General features: G+C 39.9%; 1 protein-coding gene across 2 annotated transcripts in view; it reads right to left on the reverse strand.

Annotated features, from left to right (window-relative positions):
• Positions 1-25,399, reverse strand: part of Uqcc1 (ubiquinol-cytochrome c reductase complex assembly factor 1) — a 90,231-nt gene that overhangs the window by 8,586 nt on the left and 56,246 nt on the right. For both annotated transcript variants that reach the window (XM_076851743.1, XM_076851744.1), the window contains exon 8: positions 2,150-2,227. In XM_076851743.1, coding sequence (XP_076707858.1) covers positions 2,150-2,227 — 78 coding nt within the window. The remainder of the gene's footprint in view (positions 1-2,149; positions 2,228-25,399) is intronic.

The raw sequence follows: 25,399 nt of genomic DNA on the forward strand, positions 1-25,399 counted from the left end.
TATATATATATATATATATATATATATATATATATATATATATATATATATACTTTTTTTTTTTTTTAAAGGACTGGGCTCAGTGACCCATGCCTATAATTCTAGCTCAGGAGGATGAGGCAGAAGGACCAAAAATTCCAGGCTAGCCTCAGCAACTTAGCAAAGCCTCAACAACTTTGTGAGACCTGGGGTAGAGTACACTGGGTTCAATCCCCAGCAGTGCACCAAAAAAAAAAAAAAAAAAAAAAAAAAGCACCCCAGGTAACTTGTGATCTGGTTCTGGTGTGTTCAGGTAAAATGGCCCTACCAGAATGAACTGGAACAGATACTATTCAGTGCATTTTTTTATTAATGCTGATGAATGAACTAATATATATATGGAGAGAGAGAGAGAGAGAGAGAATTCTGACATCAGAATGCATCTAATTTAGCAACCAGGTATGTACCAGGTGCAGTGACACACACTTGTACCTCAGAAACTCAGGAGTCTAAAGAAGGAGGATAGCAAGAAGTTCAGGCCCTGCCCCAGCAACTAAGCAAGACCCTGTCTCAAAACAAAAAAATAAAAAGAGTGAGGATGTAGCCAAAAAAAAAAAAAAGCAACTAATATACACAGATAAGCAATTCTCATATCAAAACTCATATTAAACTAGAGATGTGTATGATATGTAGTCTAAATTGCTCTCTTATAACTGAGGATAGCTAGTAGACTGGGAATCTGGAGACCCCAATTTAAATTTTAATGATCTAAAGCAAGTCATTCAACTTAATTTGGGGACAAGTTTATCTTCTGGCTTTCATTACTGTCTTTCTGATAACACTTCATGCAGCCTGAACTCTAGTGCCTCATGTTCATTTCCTCCCCTCTTTACTGCTCACCTACTGCAATGCCAAGCACTACTCTGGCAACAGAAATATACACAGTAGGCACTGCTACCTCCCAGAAGAAAATCTACACCCAGCCAGGGTGACAGTTAATGCTAATATAGTAAGAGCTGTGAGAGTCCAGGGAGGGCTGAATGAGCTAAGCCTGGTGAAGGTCAGGGATCACTTCCTAGGGGGGGTGATGCTTGCATTAAATCTGGAGGTAATGAGTACACTGAGTACAAAGACACTGAGTTTATTCCCCCTCCCCACCAAAAAAAGGTCTGGCGAATCCTGGTGGTATGTATACAGGTGCTCATTCTCTGTCTTTTAACTTTTCTGTGGGGGTGGATGATGGGAATGAGCTAGACACTACAACATGGATGAACCTTGAAGACATTATGCTAAATGAAACAAGTCAGGCACAAAAGGACAAATACAGTGAAATTCCATTTACATGAGGATCCTAGAGAGCTCCAATTCATAGAGACAAAAAGTAAAACTGTTGCCAAGGGATGGAGGAAAGAGGGTATAGAGGAATCAGTGTTCAGAGCACAACAAGACAAATATACTTACAGCCACTATTCTGAACATTTAAAATTGTTAAAATGGAAAATTTTATATTATGTATATTTTATAGTAAAAAAAGATGAGATAGAGTTAAATGTTCTGATATGGAAGGATTCCCAAGATACATGGTTCAGTAAAAAAAAAAGTAAGCTGAAGAATAGTGTATAGAGTGTAACTCTCCATTTGCATAAAGGAGAAAAAATATGCTTATTTATGCACAGATAATATCTAGAAGGATATCCAAAAGGCTATTAATAATATTAGTTTTCCTCTGGGGCAGAGAAAAGGGCAAAAGAGAAAATGGGGCCTTCTATTTATATTTCAACCACTTATGTAGAATTTCACAAACTTTTTAAATGAATATGTACTACTTTTATAATTAAAGAAAAAAAAAGTTCGTAGTTTGCCTGGCTATCATGCTATCTACATGTGAATGTCCCTCTCTCTGGGAGCAAATGGGGCTGAGACAGTGTCTGACTTGCCAGTGTCTATCTATCCAATACCCAGCAGGCACTCAAGCACTGACTACTTTAAGATGTGACCACATTATTTAGTGCTGACTTTTCCAAGCACTGGTAAACCAGTCAATGAGATGAAGAAATAGATACTAAGCCATAACGACAGGCAGTAAAGATGGTCCTGAAGCTTCCTTCAGATCAAAAGCCTTTGTTAGGGAAGGCCACTGTTCTGCCCAAGACCTGGCATGTGATCTTACCTCATCATATCCCAAGATTGCTGCATAGAAATTATTTGTCATGAGGATCATGTTCTTCTTCAGGACATAGGAATTAACCTACAAAAACAAAGGGCAAAAACAAAATAGATGAAAGAAAGGAAAAAAGCCAAAAAGTATGACTGTAGGCTCTTTGCTGTCACAGACTGTTAGTAGAACAAAGAGAAAGAAATCTTAACAAGTCTAATTGCCAGTCCAGTCCCAATACCTTTGTCTATCAGAATTCTCCTCAATTCGCCAACTTTTTTTAGGTTTTATGTCAAACTACACAAAGCAATCAGTTTGAAGAACTGACCAAACTACACATCTGGTTTTGTGTTAGATAATATGAACATGATATATAAAAAATGGTGTCTTAATTGGATGAACATAGTCTACTATGGAAAAAGAGCATATAAAACAACAACAACACTGCAACCTGTTGTCTCAAACCTTACTCAAAATGTGCTAAGAGAGAAATGAATTTCAGAGCAATGACTTCTTGTTTGGGATGAGTGCTCCAGGAAGTAACACTTAAGTGGACCTGGGACAAGGTCTGACAGGCATGACAGGAGGCAGAGGAGAGGGGCCATTCAAGACAGGGAGAACACAAAAGAAAAAAAAAAAAAGACAGGGAGAACAAAGTGTGCAGAGGTGAGCAGCAGGAAAAAGAACACCTGGGAGTGTCGAGGAAGGGGAATGGAAAGAAATGTCTCAAGGGCTGCTCAGAAGAGTTTGTCATAATGAAAGACAAAAAAAGGGAAGCTGTCAGAGGTGGGAAGAGGAGGGAGAAAGGCATGACTGTGAGATGGTGAGGAGCACCGAGGGTCTCTGAGGATGTGGAGAGGAGCAAAGAATGAGATGGGCAACTTGGAAGCAGTAAGACTAATGCTGAGAGACTGTTTTAGAAAGGCAATTCTTGGGATTGTAGAGACCCTCAGAGAATTAGGGAATAGTCAAGGGCACCTTCAGAGCCTGGAGTTCACCGGATGTTTTGACCTTCAGGCAGTAAGTAATACACTTCAGGGCAAGGTCCAAGTTTTGGTCTTCTCTGGAATCCCAGCAGAAAGCTCTTGTAGTATGTAACACAGAGTAAGGACTCGCTATTTAACTTAACTGGTTTTAGAAACCACCAAACATTATTTGGAACTTATAGGAGAATAACAACCCTCTCCATGACCTCATCCACCATAATCTCCATTTACTGAGTACCTGCTATGGGCCAGGTGCTTTATTAACATCATCTCTTCTAATCCCCACTAGAAGTTCACAGAGGCAGATAGATGTGTGTTACAATCACCTACATGTGACTGCTTGAGGCACTCACGGAGGTGAAGTGACTTGCCCTAAGTCACACAGCAATCAGCGATAAAACTGGGATTGGCATTCAGGTCAGTCTGAATACAAAGTCCATACTGCCTTCCATTCCACAGATGCCTGCCTCCAAGAAGAAAATTTTACTTAGGATCACAAATCAAAAGACTGAGAGTGATTTTATCCTGTGGTTCATAACTATTGTCTGAAGAAGAGCAGGAAAGGCAAAAGGATTTGGATTTGGAATCAGAAATCCTGAGTCCAAGTCATAGTTCTGCTATGTACATCAGATATGATCTTCAGCAAGTAAAATAACCTCTCTAAGTCCATTTTCTTGTCTTTTAAATGCCCTGCACACAAGGGTTATTTTCAAGAGCAAATGAGTTAGTGTATATTCATTCATTAATTTAACAACATATGCTGAAAGCCTTCGTAAACTACACAGGGCAAGGAATTATGAGTAATAACTTCTGGTTTGTTTATGTAAAACTAAAACCAGTTCCAATACTTTATAGTCATGGATAATTTTCAAAAACAAGAAGAGAAATGTGAGGCTCAAGGCTGGAAAATGTGTGATTGGTGGCAGAGGGGAGTGCAAACCACAACCTTTCCCACCATCTTCAACCAGGGTGGCATCAGCCATCCATCCTGTGTGTTCTCAGAGCACTGTGTACACTTTTCCCCCTGGGTACACAACATGGTTTAGAGTTGCTTATGCACTTGCCTCTCTCACCAAACTAGAAGCTACAAGGGTCACAGACATTGTGACTGATTAATCTCAGCACCCCAACAGGTGGTCCATAGCCAGAGGCAGGGGCGGGGCACATACAGATATGCTGTTAACAGAATCTTTACAAGGGTACCACTCAGAGCATGTTTGGTTCAATGACACCATTGCTTTGTTCTGTTTGGCGTTTTGCTACTAAACAACTTCCATGTTTCTACTCCCAGGCCAGTTGTTTTCTTAACTGTGCAAGAAGCACCTGAGCCACAAAAAGACATCAGGGGTGTCAAACACCATAAAGCAGGAGGACCTCTCAGAGGAAAACATTCACGAATCTGCTCTGCTGAACCAGTGTACATGTTGAATCACACCATTAAGCTCTGGAGCTAGAAGAACCCTCAGAGATCACCTACCTCAATACCCCTGAGGAGATGGCCCAAAAGGGGACAGACACTCATCCAAGGTCACACATCAAGTTAGTGCCAGAACCAGGATTAGAATCTAATTTCTGGGCCAGTACTTTTCCTACTTCACCCTTTGCAGAGTATTTTCAGAGATCACCAACATATTAATCTGAAAACCTTAGTTCTTGCTTCCCTGCAAGGCCCAAGTATGAACAAAAACACGTTCTCCTCTTGGGATGCACCTGCATCCTGGCTGTCTGTTGCCCAGAAAAAACAAACTGCAGGAGTGGAGCTCTTTATTAGCAAGGTTCCTCTACCTCCTGGTCCTCTATTCTAAGTCCAATGACCTATAAGCTGCCTCTCCCCGTCACCTCCAGTTGAGAGATGGCAAGTTGCCACAGACAGGGATGGTTTTCAGATCTCATCACCAGGCTGGATTAGATCATGAAAAGGACTCTTCCTGGAAGACAGTGGAAGCTCAATCAGTGCAGAAACGTGATCTATAGGCAACAGGTGAGGGAAAGTGACAGCAGCTTCCTGAACTACTGAACTCACCTCACTGGGCCTTTCTTGCCAGCCTAACAGTGAAGAGGAACTGGATATTCCCTCTGGTGAACCCTACTGAATTTTATTCCCTACTTACGCTCTTGTTTGCTGGTATGCAGGTTCTCTTTCTACTTATTGCCAGATTATTCTGTATAGAGCACAGAGTCTGTAGAGATGCCCCCAGCAGAAGAGAAACTCCTCCCGGATAATGTTGGGCTGCTTGCTTATTAAACTTTTATCCTTTCCATAATGATTTGCTTTTTATAAAAACCCATACATACTGCACTACCACATGGGAAAGGTTCCTTTTATATCAGTTACTCATATTTTCCCATTTATTTAAGCTATTAAAATTCATGCAGATATTTTATAAGCCATCAGGATTCGGTGCCTGGTATTACTGAATGTTTAATAATAAACTAAACAGAAGAAATCAGAGGGTTAAATGATGACTGCAATTCCTGTAATGACTTAATTAAATTTTTATTGAGTACATAAACTATGATGTCATTTCTAGCCAACCATGGCTCTGCTTTCCCAGCATGTCACAGGGTGGGAGCACTCAATAGGAGGCTAAGCTAAATGAGCAGCAGGTCTCTGCTGAAATGGGGAGGGGAGCAAGGCTCATGTAACACACTCAATAAATTATCCGTTCATTTTTAAACAAAGTCCGTGAGTTATAATATATTTGCCATGCACTTTTTATGACATAATAAAAATGTTACCTTAAGGATTACTTAACACATACTACAAATGTTATAGCAGAGGCAGGCACAAGGGGCAAAGAAAACAAACATAAGCAGGCCAGGGACGGGTCCTGGAGTTTATGTCCCAAGGGAACAACGTAGTATATTAAAAAGGGAATGCAAAAAAAAAAAAAAAAAAAAAAAAGTGGGGGGAATACAAGAGTTCAGGGCTACTAATCAGCAGATTAATGAATGACAACCAACAGGGAACACAGCAATAAGGAATCTTGCAAGGCACATGTTCAATTAATGTAGTATTCTCAAGGAGGAATATTAACTTTAAAGAGATGCCAGTTCATTTGAGGCCAGTTCACTGCCCCTTTCCCCCTTTTCACTGTTGCAGCTCTTAAAGACATTCATGTAACTGCTTAACAGAGGAACCAGACTATGTGAATAGAGGGACTGAAAGGAGATCCAGTTCGAAGTTCTACATAAGCTCTAGAAGGTTCTTTGAGATTGGTCCTTGGTATCTTTTCTGCCTCACCTCCTCTTGCCTCCCCACTTTCATCTAAGAGTTGACTCTGCAATTTCCACAGCTATGTCATGGTCTCTGAAGTTTTAGCCACATTGCTGCCAAGAATCTTTCTCTTCTTTATCTACTAATGGAAGGAAAGCTAATACCTTCTTGCCTTCTAAGACCTAGCTCCCAAATTACATTCTCTACAAAGCCTCTCCCCTCCCCAATCCACAGGTGCCACAAAAATTATAGAATCCTGAAGCAGGTCCCATAATTCACTGTTACCAAGTGCCAAGAGCTGTGCTTAGAGCTTTATGCATATTAGCTTAATCCTTCCCAATGACTCTATGGCACAGGCACTGCTATTATCTCCACTTTAGAAAAGAGGAAGCTGAGGAGCTGAGGTTGTAGCTCAGTGGTAGAGTGCTTGTTTAGCACAGGTGAGGCTCTGGGTTCAATCCTCAGCACCACATAAACATAAATAAATAAAATAAATGTATTGTATCATCTACAACTAAAAAAAAATAAAAATTAAAAAAAAAAGAAAAGAGGAAGCTGATGTCTGGGAAAGTTAATGCTACTCAGTTAGGAACTAGTCGAATAAAGGTTAGAAGACAGAGCAGTACAATTCCATTAATAATCCATGTTACTATAAATAATGTGGCTACCCTTCATGTGCCCCACACATCAGCTTAATTGTAGAGGCAAAACAAAAAATGTCAAAATGGTCTTGGGTAAACACAACTCAGAGATTCCCAATTCCAGTGGTAGCTATAGACGGTATCATCAGACACCCCTAGTATAACACCAAGCACCGCCCCTGGGAAAACTGGGGAGAAGGAAAAAAGGTGCAATTATGGTGAAGGGAGGGGGAATCAAAGAAGATGGGTATAGAAAACACAAGAAGTGATACAGGCAAGAATAAGCTATAAGATTACTGACTTGAGGCAAAGGTGCTAATAGTAGCAGAACAAGAATTTGTTAGAGGGCTGGGGATGTGGCTCAAGCGGTAGCTCACTCGCCTGGCATGCGTGCAGCCAGGGTTCGATCCTCAGCACCACAAACAAGGATGTTGTGTCTGCTGAAAACTCAAAAAAATAAATATTAAAAAAAAAAAAAGAATTTGTTAGAGTGAATGAATGACAAAGGGTGACCAGCGCTGAAGAATAGGAATATATCAAAGTCATCATAAGGCAACAATGCAATATAAGATTGCAGGTTGCGTTTTCATCATCTTTTTAGTAGATACCCACCAATGCTATATCATTAATACTTTGCAGAAACATCACATGCTATGGTCAAGTGGTAATATGAATATCAGCTGGCCTATTTAAATTTAATGTTAGAAATTAGCCCACTGTGGGGGCTGAGGTTGTGGCTCAATGGTAGAGCGCTTGCCTAGCACATGTGAGGCACTGAGTTTAATCCTCAGCGCCACATAAAAATAAATAAATAAAATAAAGGTATTGTGTCCAACTACGACTAAAAAAATTTTAAAAATTAAAAAAAAAAGAAATTAGCCCCCTGTGAAATATTATGTGAGATACATATAAGTGGGGTGAGAATAGATAGACGAAAGAGAAGGGCACACAGAAAGAACATATACAAAAGTATGTACGTAACTCACTTAGTTACATTAGGACTAAAAGATTTACTGAGGGTCTTTTAGCAGTGATCCAAAAATACAAACAATTCTGCATGTATGTGTGCATATGTGCACACGAGTGCACAAGTTCACATACTAGGCAGTTATAGAGTAAAATGACAATACCAAGAAGAAAGAAAATTAAATATAACAAAATATGACAGATGAATAACTTTGATTTCTTCTTCCCTTTTTAGAAAATGATGTGAAAACCCAAGTAAAACATATTCCAGTTGTGCTGAAAGGCCAATTTAAACAAGACGAGGCATGATCCTTTTATTTATTTGTTTGTGTGTTGTAGATGGACATGATACCTTTCTTTTATTTATTTATTTTTATGTGGCACTAAGAATTGATTCCAGTGTCTCACATGTGCTAGGCAAGTGCTCTACCACTGAGCTACAATCCCAGCCTGCATGATCCTTTTTAAAATCCAATTTTAAAACATCATTTCAAATTTTTAATGTATAAGGAAGCTTGCTATGACATGCTTTCTATAAAAAAGAAGTCCCTTCTTATTTGCTTATCTTGAAAATTCCAGTATTTTTTTTTAAATTTTCATTTTTTAGTTGTTTAGGTGGATACAATAGCTTTATTTTATTTTTATGTGGTGCTGAGGATCGAACCCAGTGCCTCACAGGTGCTAAGCGAGTGCTCTACCACTTGAGCCTCAACCCCAGTCCCAAAATTCCAGTTTTGTTGCTTGGGATTTATGCATTCAAAATCTCCAGAGCCTGATAACATCCTGAAAAATAAGGTATTTGGTTGGCAGACAGGAACAATCACTGTGCTACTTTAACAATCTGTTTAGAAGCTTGACAACTCCCCACCTTCCACCAAATTAGACTATGAGCTTCTTGAGGGCTGAGATAGCATGTTGCTCAGCACACACCAATAGAACAAGTCAATGTTTTTGCAGTAATCACTTCTGGTAGTGAAAATCCATGCACTTTCAGTCTTCAAGAAAGCTCCCCGAGTATAAGAATTTCAAAAGTGGCTGAGTAAGTCAGGGTACGTGCTGTGCTGCTTCCCTAGTTTTCAAACACAACACTACTCTGGCTCAAGAGGCCCAGTTTCCATCATGTGTCTGTCTTCACTTGGCCTTTGAAACCTCACACCCTTTTCAAATCAATCTCTTCCACTGAAATATGTTTCAAAGTCACCTCTAGTTACATTACTATCACCTGCTAGAGTCCTAGACTTGATATCAACATGCTCACTCACTCATACAGAAGAGGAAAGCTTCCAGCTGAACGGAGCAGAAACTTCACAACTGTCAGGCTCACTCTAACCAGATGACAGTCAACTAACTCTCAAAAGTAAACCAGTTAAACATCAAACAATTGACCTTTCATCCCAGTCTGCTCTATAACAAATGCTGAGGAAGAATAACAGGAAGCTTTCTAAGGAGTGTCTTTCTATTCAAGTTTCAGAAAGGGCTAATGGTCTGCTAACAAGTAATAGTGCATGAAATTTTCAATTAGGGTTTGGTTTTCTATTGTGAAATATAAGATTTGGAAAGTGAAAACAATTTAACTTGTTAGTGATTACTAATGCCAATAATGAGGGTAGAACCAAGTAAGACAATTACCTGAAATGTAAGCAAAAGACAATTCCATTCACACAACAAGGATGGCTATAATTTAAAAATTAAAAAAGGAAAATAAGTGCTGGCATAGATACAGAAAAGTTGGAACCCTCATTTGTTGCTGGAGGGAATATAAAATGGTGCAGCCATTTTAGAAAACAGTTTGGCAGTTTCTCAAAAGGTGAAACACAGATGTACTCTATGACCCAGCAATACTACTTGGACACAATACCTTTATTTTATCAATTTATTTTTATGTGATGCTTAGGATCAAACCCAATAATGCTGCTGTGAACACTGGTGCCCAAGTATCTATTCCAGAGCCTGCTTGTATTCTTTTTGGATGTATGTTTAAGAGTAGAGAAGTGGTGTTGGAGTTGTGGCTCAGTAGTACAGCGCTTGCCTGACTAGCCACAACCCAAGCCCCACTGCTCTTAAACATACATCCAAAAGGAATACAAGCAGGCTCTGGAATAGATACTTGGGCACCAATGTTCACAGCAGCATTATTCATAACAGCCAAAAAGTGGAAACAACCCGAGTATCCATTGACAGATGAATAGATCAACAAAATGTGGTATAATCCTATGATGGAATATTACCCAGCCAATAAAAACTTTGATATATCATGGATGGACTTTGAAAACTTATACTTAGTGAAATAAGTCAAACATAGAAGGACAAATAGTGTGTGATTCTACTTATATGAGATATTTAAGTTAGGCAAATTCATAGAGACAGAAAGAAAACAGAGTACCTGGAGCTGAGGACAGGGAGAATGGGGAGTCATTATTTAATGGGTAGAGTTTTTGTTGGGGATGATGAAAGGTTTTAGATAAAGATAGTGATAATGGTTCTACAGCAGTGTGAATGTACTTAATGCCATTAAATTGTACATTTATAAATAGTGAAAATGATAGATACTGTAATGTATATTTTACCATAATAAAAGAAAATTACTACAAATGATTCTTCTCAAACAGGTATTTCAATCCAAGACTTAACTCTGTGTATATCAGAGCCTCTCTTTCAATATTTACCAATTCTTCATAGTAGTACCAGAACTAATTTCTTTATCTCACTAGACTACCAGTTGTCTGAGTACAGATTCTACATTTCTTGCATATTTAATAAGCATGTATTGAGTGCTTGCCGTATTCTAGGCATTGCAGTATTACTGGAGGTAAAATGATGAATAAAATACTTGTCCTCAAAGAGTTCCTGATCTCAGGTAGAAGTCATACCTAGTACACCATGTAAAAAAAGGCAATGGTGTGAAAACTGAAAGGCTTCAGAGAAGAGGTAGCATGCCTTATACTGTGTATTAGAGGGAGAACAGGTATGTTCAGAAAGAGTGGTATAAAGAGCCACAGAGAAAGGAATGGTATGACATTTTCAGAGAAAAATTCTTAGCTAAGAGCTCATGGTGGACAAAGTAGAAGGCAGAGCCCAAGAGGCAGACTGTGTTATCTCTAAGTGCCCCTAAATGCCACATGAAGGAAAGACAGGAAGGGCTCTAAGCATAAAAATGCTCATAGGCAGATTTACCTTTGAAAAGTAATCCTATGGACCCCAGTGCTGGAGGAAGGATAGAGGCAGGAACCCCAGGGAGGCTGTGCAATAATCTAGGTGACAATCAGTAAGGAACAGTCAATGTAAGCAGCAATGGGAGTAAAGAAGGAGGAGTACATTCAAGAGAAATGTCTAGAGCAGGATCAACAGGGTTGGGTTATCAAATGGAGGAAGAGAAAGAAAGGTGACGCTGGTGACTTGCACATGATCAGAACTCACTGAAGAAAGTGAAAAGAGAAAAAGAAACATAAGTTGAAGAAAGAACGAAACAATTATATGCAATTGTATACTGATGACTTTCTGACCCTGGCAGCACTTAGTGTAGACAACCAGTCTTACAGAGTTTTAGCAATCACTGTGCCCCTAATGTCTTCTATGTGGTGGTAATGGAAAATTTTACTTGGACAAGATGTAATATGAGCAAGATGTATATTTAGCTTGAGCTCGGCAGGCGTCTCTGGGGGAGCAAGGGTACAGCACACCAGGGTCTAGGAGCCTGAGCTTCCTTTCCAATAATTTATTCACTACATGTCAGGAGATGTCATTTCTCTGGGTTCTCTGCATTCTACCTGAAGCCATGAGGTCTGATCACTGGCACTGAGAAGATGTAGACAAACTCAAGTTTCCAGAGACATTAGTAGGCTCCTAATTGCACCCTGGGCCTTGTGATTGCATTTACAAGTGCAGAAAAGCTGCAGGCACAACTTTGCTGTTTTAATGATTTTTCTATTAAATGTAGGCAGACTGGGTACAGTGGAAAACTACAGGATGCTTGTTCCCCATCACTCCTGGCCATCTCAAATGCATAGACATATGAGCCAACAGAGGAAAATAATCAATAAGTGAATGAGTTCTTTCCTAATGAGCCAAGGTTATATCACTTGTCATGGATGCTGAGGACCTAAACAACATAGAGGACTTAAAGGTAACAATGAGATCATTGGCTCCAACATCCTTTTCTACTCATCAATCCTAAAATAGATACAAAATCTAACCCCTTACCACATAGAGGTTCCTAGCCTCTTCATTCCACAGCCCTGCCTTCTCCTTTTCCAGCAGTGGGAAATAGAAGAGTGGCAGTCACCCTAATGAAACAAATCACACAAGTTAACTGATGACCCCACTGAGGCACAGTAGGCAGACCAAAGTATACAGCCCAAAGAAATAGTAAAGCAGACATTTCCATTGTTTACCACAGGATGGTTATCTTCATTGCTGTATCCTTACTGCCTACCATTCAGAGGAGTACAATTTTCAAAAGACTGCCCCATTGTAATCTGAGCAGAAGGTGGCTCCAAGCTGTAGAGAGGCCAGTGACTTGTCCAGAGATCACTCAGATAATAAATGGTTTCAATATGTCCACAGAAACAAGGTATTCTGATACCTAGTCCAACTCTGTTTGTCTGAGACAGGGTTTCAGGTTTCTTCAAGACTGTCCTGAACTCCTGGGTTCAAGTGATTCTCCTGCTTCAGCCTCCTGAATGCAGGGGCAATATTCTTTTAAGGCTCAAATAGACTTGCCATTCAGTTGAAGAGTTCTGTAGAAGTATCCTAGGAATGAATGAACTGGATCCTGGCAGAAGTGATAGGATCATTCCTACCTGAGTGGAGAGGAACCCCACAGTGAGGCAAGGAGTGAGGTTCAGATATCCATAAAATAAAACTAATGCTTGGCCTTATCCCCATGCCTAAGAGTAATTCTCTCTTTATTTATTTATTTATTTTTGGGCTTTTTTTTTTTCCCCCAGTAAAATTCTGCTTAAAGGGTATTTTATCCAAGGGAAAGAGAAAAAATCAGCTAAAATGTGGTGGCTATTAGAGAGCTCTCTTTAGTGGTCTGTATTCAAGTCCCAACTTGGGTCTAAAAAATGGGCTAGAATCTAAGTTCAGGCCCAGGAGCAGTTCCCCCACCTTGTGATTCTAGAAGAAAAATCACTCTGAGCTTCAGTTTTTCCCATCAAAACTATGCAAAATTGCCTTTCCTTTTTCTTTTTATAATAACATGTGAGGAAAAATGCTTAACATTAATAAAATGAATAACAGTACTAAGTATCTACCTAACTTTCAGGCAGTGCTGAAAGAGCCTCATGTGTAGAAACTCCTTTAACCCTCACAATGCTGAAGTGGGTAGACAGCCCTATTTTATGGAGAGGAAACTGAGGCACAGAAATTAGGTACCTTGTCTAAGGACACAGGGCTGGCATGGGATCCAAATCCCAGTCTGGCTTTTGTGCATGAACACTCAATCACACTGTGACACTGCCTTAGAAAGGAAGTAATGAAGCCAACCCACTCCTCCACTTGGAGGTGGAGTTGGAAGTCTCCGTCCTCTCCTCAGCACCTGGGGATCTTGCCTACTCTTCTGCCCTCTCCTCCCATCACATTCGGCCCTGCTGTGGGATAGCTTATCTAGGAAGCCTGCAGCAAAAGCAAATCAAAACAGCAGTTGAACTCATATCTTACCTGTTAATTTATTTAGGTTGGATCTGAACCTAGGAAAGATGCCACACATTTCTCTTCTTGGCATAAACTAGATTGCAAGTCCTGTAAAATCTCTCTGGTATATGAAACCAATAGTATTTAGGGATTAGCACTAAATGGTGTGGGACAAAAATGTTCCTTGAATAAATAAATGAATAAATAAAACAATCCTTAAAAGAGCCATACAAATTAATGTTGCTACTGAACCTAAAAGAAATATTCCATAATGCCTTCATTAAATGTATATTCCATGCTGTTCCTGGATTGAGCACTGTTCTAGGAGTTGAGGCTATAACAGTAAAGAGATAGTTCTAGAAAGGGGAGGAGGGCACACAAGAAGTAAAATAAATCAATAAAATACGTAGAAAGATAGGTGGTAATTTAGTGTTATTGCCCTATGCCATTGAGGTCCCTAAGATGAGCACTGCCCAGTGCTATGAAGGGTATAGAAATGTGGGGACAGATTGGGAGCCCACTGCTGCTAAAAGGCAGCAAGCCCTGACATGAGGTAGTACACACCACTCAGGAACAGAACAAGGGATACTTACTGGAGGCTTTACTATAAAATTCTGGAGAATAAGATCATATTTTGGTCCCCTCTGTATCCCCAGGCAAAAAATGCACAGAGAAGGTTAACAGTGAGCCTTTTATGATGGTGTAGGGTATCAGGGACTATAAGGGAAGCAGGTCCCCACGCACACCACTGCTCTGCATCACCACGCCTGACGGATGAGAAAGGAGCTAGATGAACCCTTCAAAGAAGGAGGCTCTTCTTTGGCAGGTCACTTTGGGACCTAAAGCATAATAGACATAAACACCTTCTGTCTTTGAAAGAGAAAGGAAATCGCCATAAATATCTGTATTCAAAGTACTAAAGACAACAGGGTGCATTTAAAATCAAAAAAATCTTAGCAAAAGGACATGGAGCAGGGTTGAGGAGGAGTGGAGTGGGGGACGCTTAGAAGGCCACTGAGGACTCAGTGGGAATCATCTTTTTCTCCCCCTAATAGCCACATACAAACCACAAGTCTGCTGATTCTTAACCCCAGCAGCTAAACTGCCCACAGCCTAAAAAAAAGAGCAATACACAGTTTACACCTTTTATTATTCTGATAGAAATGTCTCTCCTGGGAGCAGAAAAGGGTCAAAAGTCCAACACCAAAAATATATATCTTTATAAGTCATAAGCAAAGAAGCATTACAGTAGACAGTTATTAAAAAAAAAAAAAAAAAAAGCCACAGTGAACAGGGCAGAGTAGGAGGTGTTAGAAAACTCACTCCAAATAATTTATTCACTGGGAACCACAAAGGGCTTTCCCAAGAACAGCAAAAACACCATTAATTTCCCCAGTACCCTCCTTTCGAAGGGCTCCAAACACTTCACACGTAGCATTTTAAAGTGTCCTCAAAGGCTCCAAAATAAGGAGTTACTATTTCCTTACATACAGATGGAGAAACTAAAACATTCACATCCACCCTGCTCTGCCCAAGTCATTCTAATGGATCAGGCCAACATCAACTGAGTGCAGCTAGGCTGACCAGAAGACCCAGCCAGGGTGATCAGGAGATACAAAGAAGACATGGTCTCCATCCTCCAGAAATCCAGAGTTCAATGGGGCACAAGGGAAGACTATAATACACCTTTAATGTGTACGCAAGGTGCTTTTGGAAAGGTCTATATACAGTGCTTTGGGACTTATTTATCAGTGCCTAATATATGCTAGGCACTATGCTAAGTCATAGAGATAAGGAGAGGTGAAGAGAGGTGAAGAGATTTGCCCAGGGTCTCAAGGCCATGTTGTGGCAGAGGTAGGATAAGAACCCAGGTCTCTCTGGCTGCGAAGTCCATATGATGGGAGGTGACTGCTTGGGAAACTGGAAGCTGGCTTCTGGACAGCATTTCCTTACCTGAGAGGTAAACAGCAGAAACACACAAGGGTCTTCACTAGATTTTGGCCCGTTTCCCTGGTACAGAATTGCATATGCATTACTAATCTGGATTCTTCAATACAGACAGTTTCTGAAGGTCAAGAAGCAAATAGCAGGTGTGCTTTCTAAAAGGGCAAAGAGCAGAAAAGTCCTGAGCCCTCTTTGTTCCTTTGATGGGGAATGAAAACAGAACAGAACCCAAAGGTTCGGGATCCTCTGACTGACTTTAACAGAAGATCTACAGCCTACAGGAACAGGCATGGTGGCCAGTATCCTTTGCTCAGAGACAACTCCTACAGGAGAAGGAGCCCTCTGCTAGAGATCCCTGAAGAAGGGCACACCTTGGTGACAGTTCTGCAGACCTCACCTGATGGTGGTATTTCTCTGCTTATTTTGCCATAATTCCATTGTGGAGGCCAAGGGAGAAAGTTCCAGACTTAGAAGAAGGAGAGTCTAAGAGGTAACAGGCTATAGTCCCCGGGCCAGACAGGTTACAGAGAACATGGCCAGCCCTGGGGAATGCCTGGTCTCAGCAAGGGCCAGGTTAATAAACAGTTCTATTTTAAGCCCACAGAATTTCAGACAGATGGGGGAAGGAGAAGGTCCTCCAAACTCTGGAAGCAAAGTTGAACCTGGAACTAGGGAAGCTGAATTTCTATTCTAGCTTTTAACTCATGGCATCCTTTGGTAATTGTTTCTAAATCTTAATTTCAACCTAAGAAAACAACAACAAAAACCCTTTGATGGAGCAAGCTACTAATTATCTCATTTAACATAAGTGACTCACTCCTATCAATGGATAGGCTACTTCATTATTTGCTCATTCATTATTCCTTAAATGCTCCCTACTTAAAAAGGGAGGGGGGCAGAGCTGTATCTCAGTGGTAGAGTGCTTGCCTAGCACATGTGAGGCACTGGGTTCAATCCTCAGCACCACATAAAAATAATTAAATAAAATAACGGTATTATGAGAAAAGATTCTTTTTTTAAAAAAAGGTTTAAATTGACTTAAACAAAAAGTGTATTCAAGTGGGCTGGGGTTGTATCTCAGTGGTAGAGTGCTTGTCCAGCATGTGTGAGGCACTGGGTTTGATTCTCAGCACCACATATAAATAAAAATAAAGGTCCACTGACAACTAAAAAAAAATTTTTTTTTTTTTTAAAAAGTGTATCTGATGGCCAGAAGGGCATAGGTCTTAAAACCATTCAGATCTGGCTTTGTGACTTCCTATAGTGGCCACAGGCAAGGGCTTTAACTTCTCTGCCAGTTGCCTCTCCTAATCTGTAAACTTGGGACACACTCAACTATATCTCAAGATAACCTGTAAGGACTAAATAAGATGATGTCTGCAAAATACCTGACACAGAGTATGGCTCATACAAAGAATGCATCTCAACCAAAATAAAAGTCAAATTAAAGAGTTTTAATTAATTAATAAAATGTGCATGTGCAAGAAAGAAGATAATGAATAATTCTATCAAAATATCTAAATAAGGGAGTTCTGTACTTTCTGACCATCATGGCAAAAAGGAAAGCAGGACTATTACACCATTCTTATAGTTTAATGAAGAAAAGCATGTAAATTCATCAGGACAGATAATGTTTTTTTTTTTTTTTTTTGGAACTGGGAATTGAACCTAGAGGCTCTTATTATATTTTATTTTGGGACAGGATCTCACTAAGTTGCTTCAGGCCTCACTAAGTTGTGGAGGCTGACTTTGAACTTGTGATCCTCCTATCTCAGCCTCCTGAGCAGCTGGGATTGCAAGCATGTGCCACCACATCCGGAAGATAAAGTTCTTAATGTTCAATGCAGAGAGGCACACATACCTGAGAGTGAATGTGTATTCATGCATACACACACACACACACACACACACACACACACACTTCTACCATTTCTCCCAAAGAAACAGGGAAAATGGCTCTCAAGAGTCCTGCTGCCCCTCTGACACCACAATTCTGCTGCCTACAGTAAAGTACTGCAAGAGTTAAAACATTTTTGTGCCAATATTTTAAGAGTGCAGAAGGTTCCAAATTACATGTAAAATAAACAATGCCAGACTGTGAAAACTCTTGGCTGCAATGTTCTCTGATGTTAACAAGAGTTTCTTTATTACTGTAACCTTTCAGAAGTGAATAAAAATTATTTCTCTGCCCTAGTTTTGCCCTCCAGTAAAAGGGAAGAGAACAGTGACCATGGAAAGAGCTGTACAATGACCCCTCATGAAGGCTAGGGGGCTGGGAAGGGGTGGTTGAAACACAAAGCCTTCCATATATTTCTAGTCAAATTTAGAAATTTAGTTTGGGCTGTGCCAATCATATTGTAGAATTCTACATTGCTAATATTTTTATATAACTGAAACCCTTAGAGGGATAAGAGGGCATCTGCAGGAACCCAAAGTGAGCTTGTGCTACAAAGAAACCCAAATCTTAACCAAGGTTCCTCAACCATTCAATGAACCTCTGTACTCAGAAATTGAGCTAAAGGCTTGAAGTGCCTTAAAACAAAACAAAACAACATGGAAGAAGATCCATATTAGGCCAGTACTTTAAAGAAAATTTGCTTTCACCATTGCAGGAAAAGGGAAAAAGTCACTAAATGAATCCAAAAGTTCTCTGCCCTCTCATACCACTCTGTGGCTTTATCCACACTGGTCCTATCTGGAAAGCTCTTCTAGTCTAGCAAACACCCACTTTACCAGAAATATCCAACCTAAATGTCACCTATCCTGAGCTATTCTCCTCTGGGCATTCTTAGCAAATTTTAAAACATTATAATTCCTTAATATCATAATTATCTGTTCATACATTTGTCTTCTCCTACTTGACCTGGGAGTCAGGGATAATATCTCAGCCATCCTTGTATCTCTAGTGCTTAGCATAGTACCTGGAAGTTAGCAGGTCCACAATAAAATGAACGGTTAGATGGATAAAACCTTGTTTGTGTCTGGGAACAGAAATCAGCCAGAGAATGATGAACTGCTAAAAAAACAGAACACAAGCTCTGGGATTTAACACAAGGCTAGCTTTTCAGACTTTCACAGAGTTACAAAATGTTAAGTCTGGAAGAGAATGTAGAAATCATCTAACTCACCTCCCCAGAGAGATGAGGGGATCTGACTTATTCAAGCTCACCCATAGAGTAGCCAGGCTGGCCAGAATTCCTTCCATTATACCACACTGTCCTTTCTTATTACAGTCTGAAATGGTGGGTGTAAATGTTTATTTGCTGGCAGAATAAGAAATGGGATTACAACTATATATTGTGAAACTGTTACTTCATTATAAGCAAATGAACTTTGGATATCATCCTAGGAATCCAAATCACTTGATAAAAGATACAATATCTGAGTTCCTCAAAAAAGCTAACATATAGTCACCATAGGACCCAGCAATCCCCAAGAGACCTGAACACATATGTTCAGATGAAAACCGTATGTCAATGTTCATAATAGCATTATTCATAAAGCTAAAAAGTAGAAAAAACTCCAGTGTCCAATACTTAATAAAATGTGATACATCCAGACAATAGACTATCCATAAAAAGGAATGAAATACTGAAATATGCTATAATAGGGATGAACCTTGAAAACAGTATGTTAACTAAACAGAGCCAAAACTAAAAGGCTGCTTATTATATCATTCCATTTATATAAAATGTCCAGAATAGGTAAATTCATAGAGAGGCAAAGTAAGATCCTGGTTTCCAGGGGCTGGGGAGGGGGGGATGAGCAATGACGTTAATGTATTCAGGGTTTGTTTCTGAGGTGATAAAAATGTTCTGGAATGGGCTGGGGGAGTAGCTTAGGGGTAGAGTGCTTGCTTGCATGGAAGAGTCCCTGAGTTCATCCCTAATACCACAAAGGGAAAAAAAAAAAAAAAGCTCTGGAATTAGATAGTGGTGAGGGCAGTGTAACACTGTGAATTTACTAAAATGGTGAATAGTATGGTGTGTGGTTTTGTTTTGTTTTGTTTGGGGGCAGGTACTGGGGATTGAACACAGGGCATTCTACCACTGAGCTACATCAGCAGCCCTTTTTAACTTTTTGAGACAGGGTCTTGATAAGTTGCCCAAGATGGCCTTAAATTTATGAGCCTCTAGCCTCAGCCTTCCAAGTCACTGAGATTACAAGTGTGCATTCACTGTACCTGGCAAATATTATGCTATAGTGAACTATATCTTAATTTTTTACTTTATTTTACTTTGGTACTAGAGGTTGAACCCAGAGAAGCTTTATCACTGAGCCATATCCTCAGCCCTTTTTATTATTTTTTTTGAGACAGGGTCTCATTTGTTGCTGAGAGACTTGCTAAATTGCTCAGGCTGCCCTTGAACTTGCAATCCTCCTGCCTCATCCTCCCGAGTTGCTGGGATTATAGGCATGCACCACAACAGTCTCTTAATTTTTTAAATTGGAAAAATGGAATCTCTGTCCTCTAGGAACTAACACTCAAACTGGAAGATCTAGGACAGACTTAAGGATCAACAGGTTCAGCGCTATGTGACATGTATTATGGAAGTTAGAGGGAGACTGAAAGAACACTTGACTACCGATATGAAGACTAGCCTGAATTATCTTGGTGAGCCCTATATTGCAATCATATATATTCTTACAAGAAAGAGGCAGAGGGAGATTTGACCCAGACAGAAAAATATGGAGGCAGAGATTACAGCGATATAGCCACAAGTCAAGGAACGTCAGCAGTCACTAAGCTGGAAGGGGCAAAAACAGATTTTCCCCTAGAGCCCCCAGAAGAAGCACAACCCTGCCATGATTTGACTGCAGTCCAGTGTATTGATCTTTGCCTCCAGCACTATAGGAGAATATATCTTTTTCTGTTTTAAGCCATGTTTGTGGTAATCTGTTACAGGTGCTAAAGGAAACAAATATACTAATCTCTCTGAGCCTTAACTTCATCACCTATCAAATGAGGATAGAAGTACTATCTATCTCAAATGCTATCTATCTTGCAGGTATGAATGTTATAAGATGTGGTAAATGTTAAATGGTGCTTATAAAGTGTGTGGCAAAGAGAAACCACTCAGTAAATGTTAGCTCTTACTATCAGAGAACTCTATTCTGCATTAAGTTGACATTCCCAATTTTCACGTGGCATTACTGCATGCTCATACCCTGCTCCTCCTGTAACAGCTGGCCCAGAAGACCAGAGTTCTCTTCTGTCAGTTTCTAATTTATACTGGTCTCTCCCAGCTTCACCATCTGTTAAAGGATACAATCAGCCAGGCATCAAGGCGCATGCTTGCCTGAAGTACCAGCAATTTGAAAGGCTGAAGTAAGAGGATCACAAATTTGAGATCAGCCTCAACAACTCAGTGGGACCTTGTTTCAAAAATAAAAAATGAAAAGGACTGAGGATATAGGTGAGTGGTGGAGCACCCCTGGTTTCAATCCCCAGTACCACAGGGGAAAACAACAACAAAAATATAGGGTCAGATGATGAGCAGTGATTCTCAAACTGGAAGATTTGTTTAAAAAAAAAAAATTACTGGATCCTATCTGCAAAGTTTCTGATTCAGCAGTCCAGCATGCAATCCCAGAATTTGCATTCTTAACAAATTCCCAAGTGATATTGAGGCTGCTGATATTGAGGACCACAATTTGAGAATCTCCAAATCAGATCATTTCAAGGTTCCTTTCCAATTTTAAGTCTAAGATTCCTCAGGAACATGCAACAGATATAGCACTTAAGTAATAAACACTGCTATGCCATGCTGGAATAGCCTTAAAATTAATTTCTTTTGCTAAGTAAGAGAGGGAGGGCTGGGAGGGGGATCATGAGGTACCTGGTAAAGATTAAGTTTTAACTTCTGAACCACGAAAAATGAGAAATCTGAAGCAATAGTGGGAACAGGAAGAGGCTGCCCCCTTATCCAACAAACTGGCCCCATTTTAATTTATCTTAATCCCACCTTTCTGCCTTTCCACCATACCCCACCCCCATTCCCTCCTCTAGAAACACATCTAGGTGTCTCCTGAATTCATTTATAAGCTTTTGCAGTGCACAGTATAATACCGTCTTTGTTCGTCTCCTGGCCCAACCCCTCCACTCCCGGTATTCAGTCTTAGTATTCCCCTACTCTTAAAAAAACACAACCAAGGAGTCTCTGAAAAATAACTGTAAAATCAACTAAGGCAAATTCATATGATGTGGAGACATTCATCAGACTCTATGCTGGAAAAGAAAACAAATTCAGAACATTGTCAGCATTCTTGTCTTTTTCTCCCCTTAATCTCTATTAGTCCTGTTGAGTAGGAAACCTTTGCCATATTGGATTCGAGAGTCTTAAAAAAAAGAGAGAGAGAGAGAGAGAGACCTCAGGTTTGGGATGGAACCTAAGAAATGGAATGTCTCCAGATTCAAGAGCTGTCTTTTAGTCTCTGGAAGTCTTTGGTAATAAGGAATGAGAGAAAGCTGCATTTGGGGGATGGTATCATGGAGAACTAGAAACTGGCATGTCCCAGCTGTGGTCCTCATTCTGCTGTTTTCTAACTGTAGGACCCAGGGCAAACCAATGAACTTCTCTGGGCCTCTATATCCTCAACAAAGAAACAGGAGTAGACCCAGATCTATGATTCCTAATTAGAGATATGTATCAAACATCTTCTTTTCAAAATGTATACACCTGTGCAATCTTTTCACCTCTTGAGAATCACTGAATTAGAGACTCTCTGAGGCTTGCAGTGTAACATTCTAAGGTTCTTTTACCCTATAAAGTAGATTAGAAATGTAACTAAAGAGCCAAGAACCCATAAGTCAGAGCAAGAAGAGAAAAATCCACTTAAAAAAATATATATATATATATACATATATATACATATATATATATATATTTTAGTTGTCAATGGGCCTTTATTGTTATTTATTTATATGTGGTGCTAAGAATCAAACCCAGTGCTTCATGCATGCTAGGAAAGTGCTCTACTACTGAGCTACAACTCCAGCCCCTCCATATTTTTTGTGGGGAAAAGGAGGGTCATAGACATTGAATGCAGGCGTGATCAGAAAAGATGGTTCATTAAGTCAGTATTAGGGAGATAGTGCTAGCTGAAAGCTAAGAGCAGAAGCCAAGTACCTATGTAACTAAGTAGTAACTAAGTAGTAATTATATTACTCATGCTGCATAAAACAGAAGTTAAAACTTAATCTTTACCCAGGATCCTTATCCTATCCAATGCAAGTGACCTACATAAACCAGTAATTACAGAGCACCACAGTACATTGTTATCTCAGAAGTCTGTACAGAGTGTTGTAGCAATACAGAGGGAAGAGTGGCAAATATACTATCATTATTGGCAAGTGATGGGAAGTGTCTTGGAGGAGACACTATCTAGCTGTGTCCAACAGCACCATGAGCAGAGGAGATGGGATAAGATCACTTTAGACAGAGGGAACAGCATAAACAAAAGCCTAGAAGTACAGGGCTGGGGATGTAGCTCAAGTGGTAGCGCGCTCGCCTGGCATGCGTGCGGCCCGGGTTCGATCCTCAGCACCACGTACAAAGCAAAGATGTTGTGTCTGCCGATAACTAAAAAGTAAATATTAAAATTCTCTCTCTCTCTCTCACTCTCTCTTTAAAAAAAAAAAAAAAAAAGCCTAGAAGTACAAATCAATATGGCACACCACGCATCAATAAAATTCTAAAATTAGTGCAATGTTTTTGTGTGTGCATACATGCAAATATTTTTCTCTCGGGGTGGGATGGTAACAGTTTGTTAGAAATTAGACTAGAAAGGTGGACTGGAATCAGAGCGTGACTACTTCTTTTTACTCTAATTTTTAAAAAAGATATAAGAGCAATATAACAAAAACATGTTTAATCTTTAGATTCATGATCATTAATATATTGTGACAGCTGCTTCATCTCTGTATGTCCATTCACCCATTTTGTTTTGTTAAACCACTTGAAGATAACTTGCAGATATTAAAATATTCTACCCCTACAGCACATTCTCATATATCTACAAAGGATTCTATATACATTCTATATACATTGCCAAGAAGTTTAAATTTTGTCCTAATATGTAATGAGAGTCCTCGGATGTTTCCAAAATGAGAAGGGCATGATTGGACGAGATTTAGGAAATCTGTCAGTTATATGGTGGGAGGGTTCCCTAGAGTGAGGAATGACCAGAAATTCATTTAGAAGCTACTTACAATAAAGGAGAGATGATTAAAGTATAGCAATGGAACAGAGGAGAGGAAAAAATCTGGAGATATTTTTAACAGAGAACTGCAAGGCCAAGTGGATGCAGAGGATGAGGCAGGAGTTGAGAATAGTTTTAAGCATTACAGCTTGGGGACTGGATTGCCAGTGACATCAGAAGTGAGACAAAAAGAACAGTTTTATGGAGCTATTTGTCCCCTGCCTCTTGAGTGAAATTTGAGAGATACATTAGTGACCCCTGAAAGGTAAAATGGAAAATGGTTTAGGCTGTGGGCCCCATTCCCATGCATTCAGCTCTAAGTTATCTTATGGTCATGAAACTAAAAATGTCAACACAAATCTAGACACCCACAGAGAAGGAAGGCAAAAGGAACAGGAAGGGAAGAAGATGTAACTTGTTCTGAAAGAATGAGCTGAACTGGGAACACTCAGCAAGAGGAGTTTTTAAGGTGGGGCATTATGGAAAGTGTGAGTGCCCCAAGGCAGCTAGGGGACTGAAAAATTCTCTGAGACAAAATGAAGACACCAAAAGAGAATTAAATTCATTAATTTATTCATTCAGTTAAGAAACATCTACTAAACACCTAGAATGTGCAAAGTTCCATTTCAGGTTCTGTAGACATAAAAAGACAAAGTCGACTTCAGGAACTCACTACAACTGAAGGTAAAAACGGGCCATGAGATACATAATCAAGAGCATGGGGAGTTTCATGCTTTGGTTGATTTCAAATATACAAGAGCTTATCACTTCTCTTTCAGGGTCACGTCCCTAAAGGAAGGAGTCCAGCAAGCCACTCACAAGGACAGGCGATTGAGCCATCAGACTAGCAACCCAGCTGCATGCACCCAGGCTCCTGGTCAGTCAGGAAACTGCTTAAATATCTACTCCATGCTCTCTTGTCACGTCTTAAGGCCTGGGGATAGGAAACTTGTGTAGAGAAAGGAATGCATCCACTAGAGGTACATCTTCAGTTGGACTCAGCTTAAATTCATGAGCCAATTCCCAAATGGAATTACTCTGCCTTCTAAAAATTTAGCTTTCTCTCTCCTGAGTATCCACTCCAACCATTCAGGCCATTTAAAACTTTCAAAAGAACTATTGATATCTGAGAACAAACACATTCTTATTTTCATGGCCTTGAGCCCAAAGGATTGTTCTTTCTTTACACTGACACAGTTCATACATATGGACCTAAAAACTACACCTTTATCACAGTCCTTGTCTTTAAAACAAATATCTTTTTGCCTAGAGTGAGCAAGGCTCTGGTTCAATCCCCAGCACAGCAAAAATATCTTTGACAATGAGTTTCAATTCGGACCTAGAGATAGCAAAATTTGTACTTCATGGTAAAAGTTTTGTTGACGATCTGTGTGTGTGTGTGCGTGTGTGTGTGTGCGCACACGCGCACAATACTGCTCAAAGAATTTTATGGGGGAGGAAATGGGAGGGAGTTTTGGAGACTTTGAAGGAAATTTTCACAAAAACTAAAGCCTTTGTTAAGATTTAAAAGCCTCCTAGTTTAGAAATACATGCTATAGGTTTGGGGATGTGGCTCAAGCGGTAGCGCGCTCACCTGGCATGCATGCGGCCCGGGTTCGATCCTCAACACTGAATACAAAGAAAGATGTTGTGTCCGCCAAAAACTAAAAAAAAT

The sequence above is a fragment of the Callospermophilus lateralis genome, chromosome 3, assembly GCF_048772815.1.
Source record: "Callospermophilus lateralis isolate mCalLat2 chromosome 3, mCalLat2.hap1, whole genome shotgun sequence".
Lineage (NCBI taxonomy): Eukaryota > Metazoa > Chordata > Mammalia > Rodentia > Sciuridae > Callospermophilus > Callospermophilus lateralis.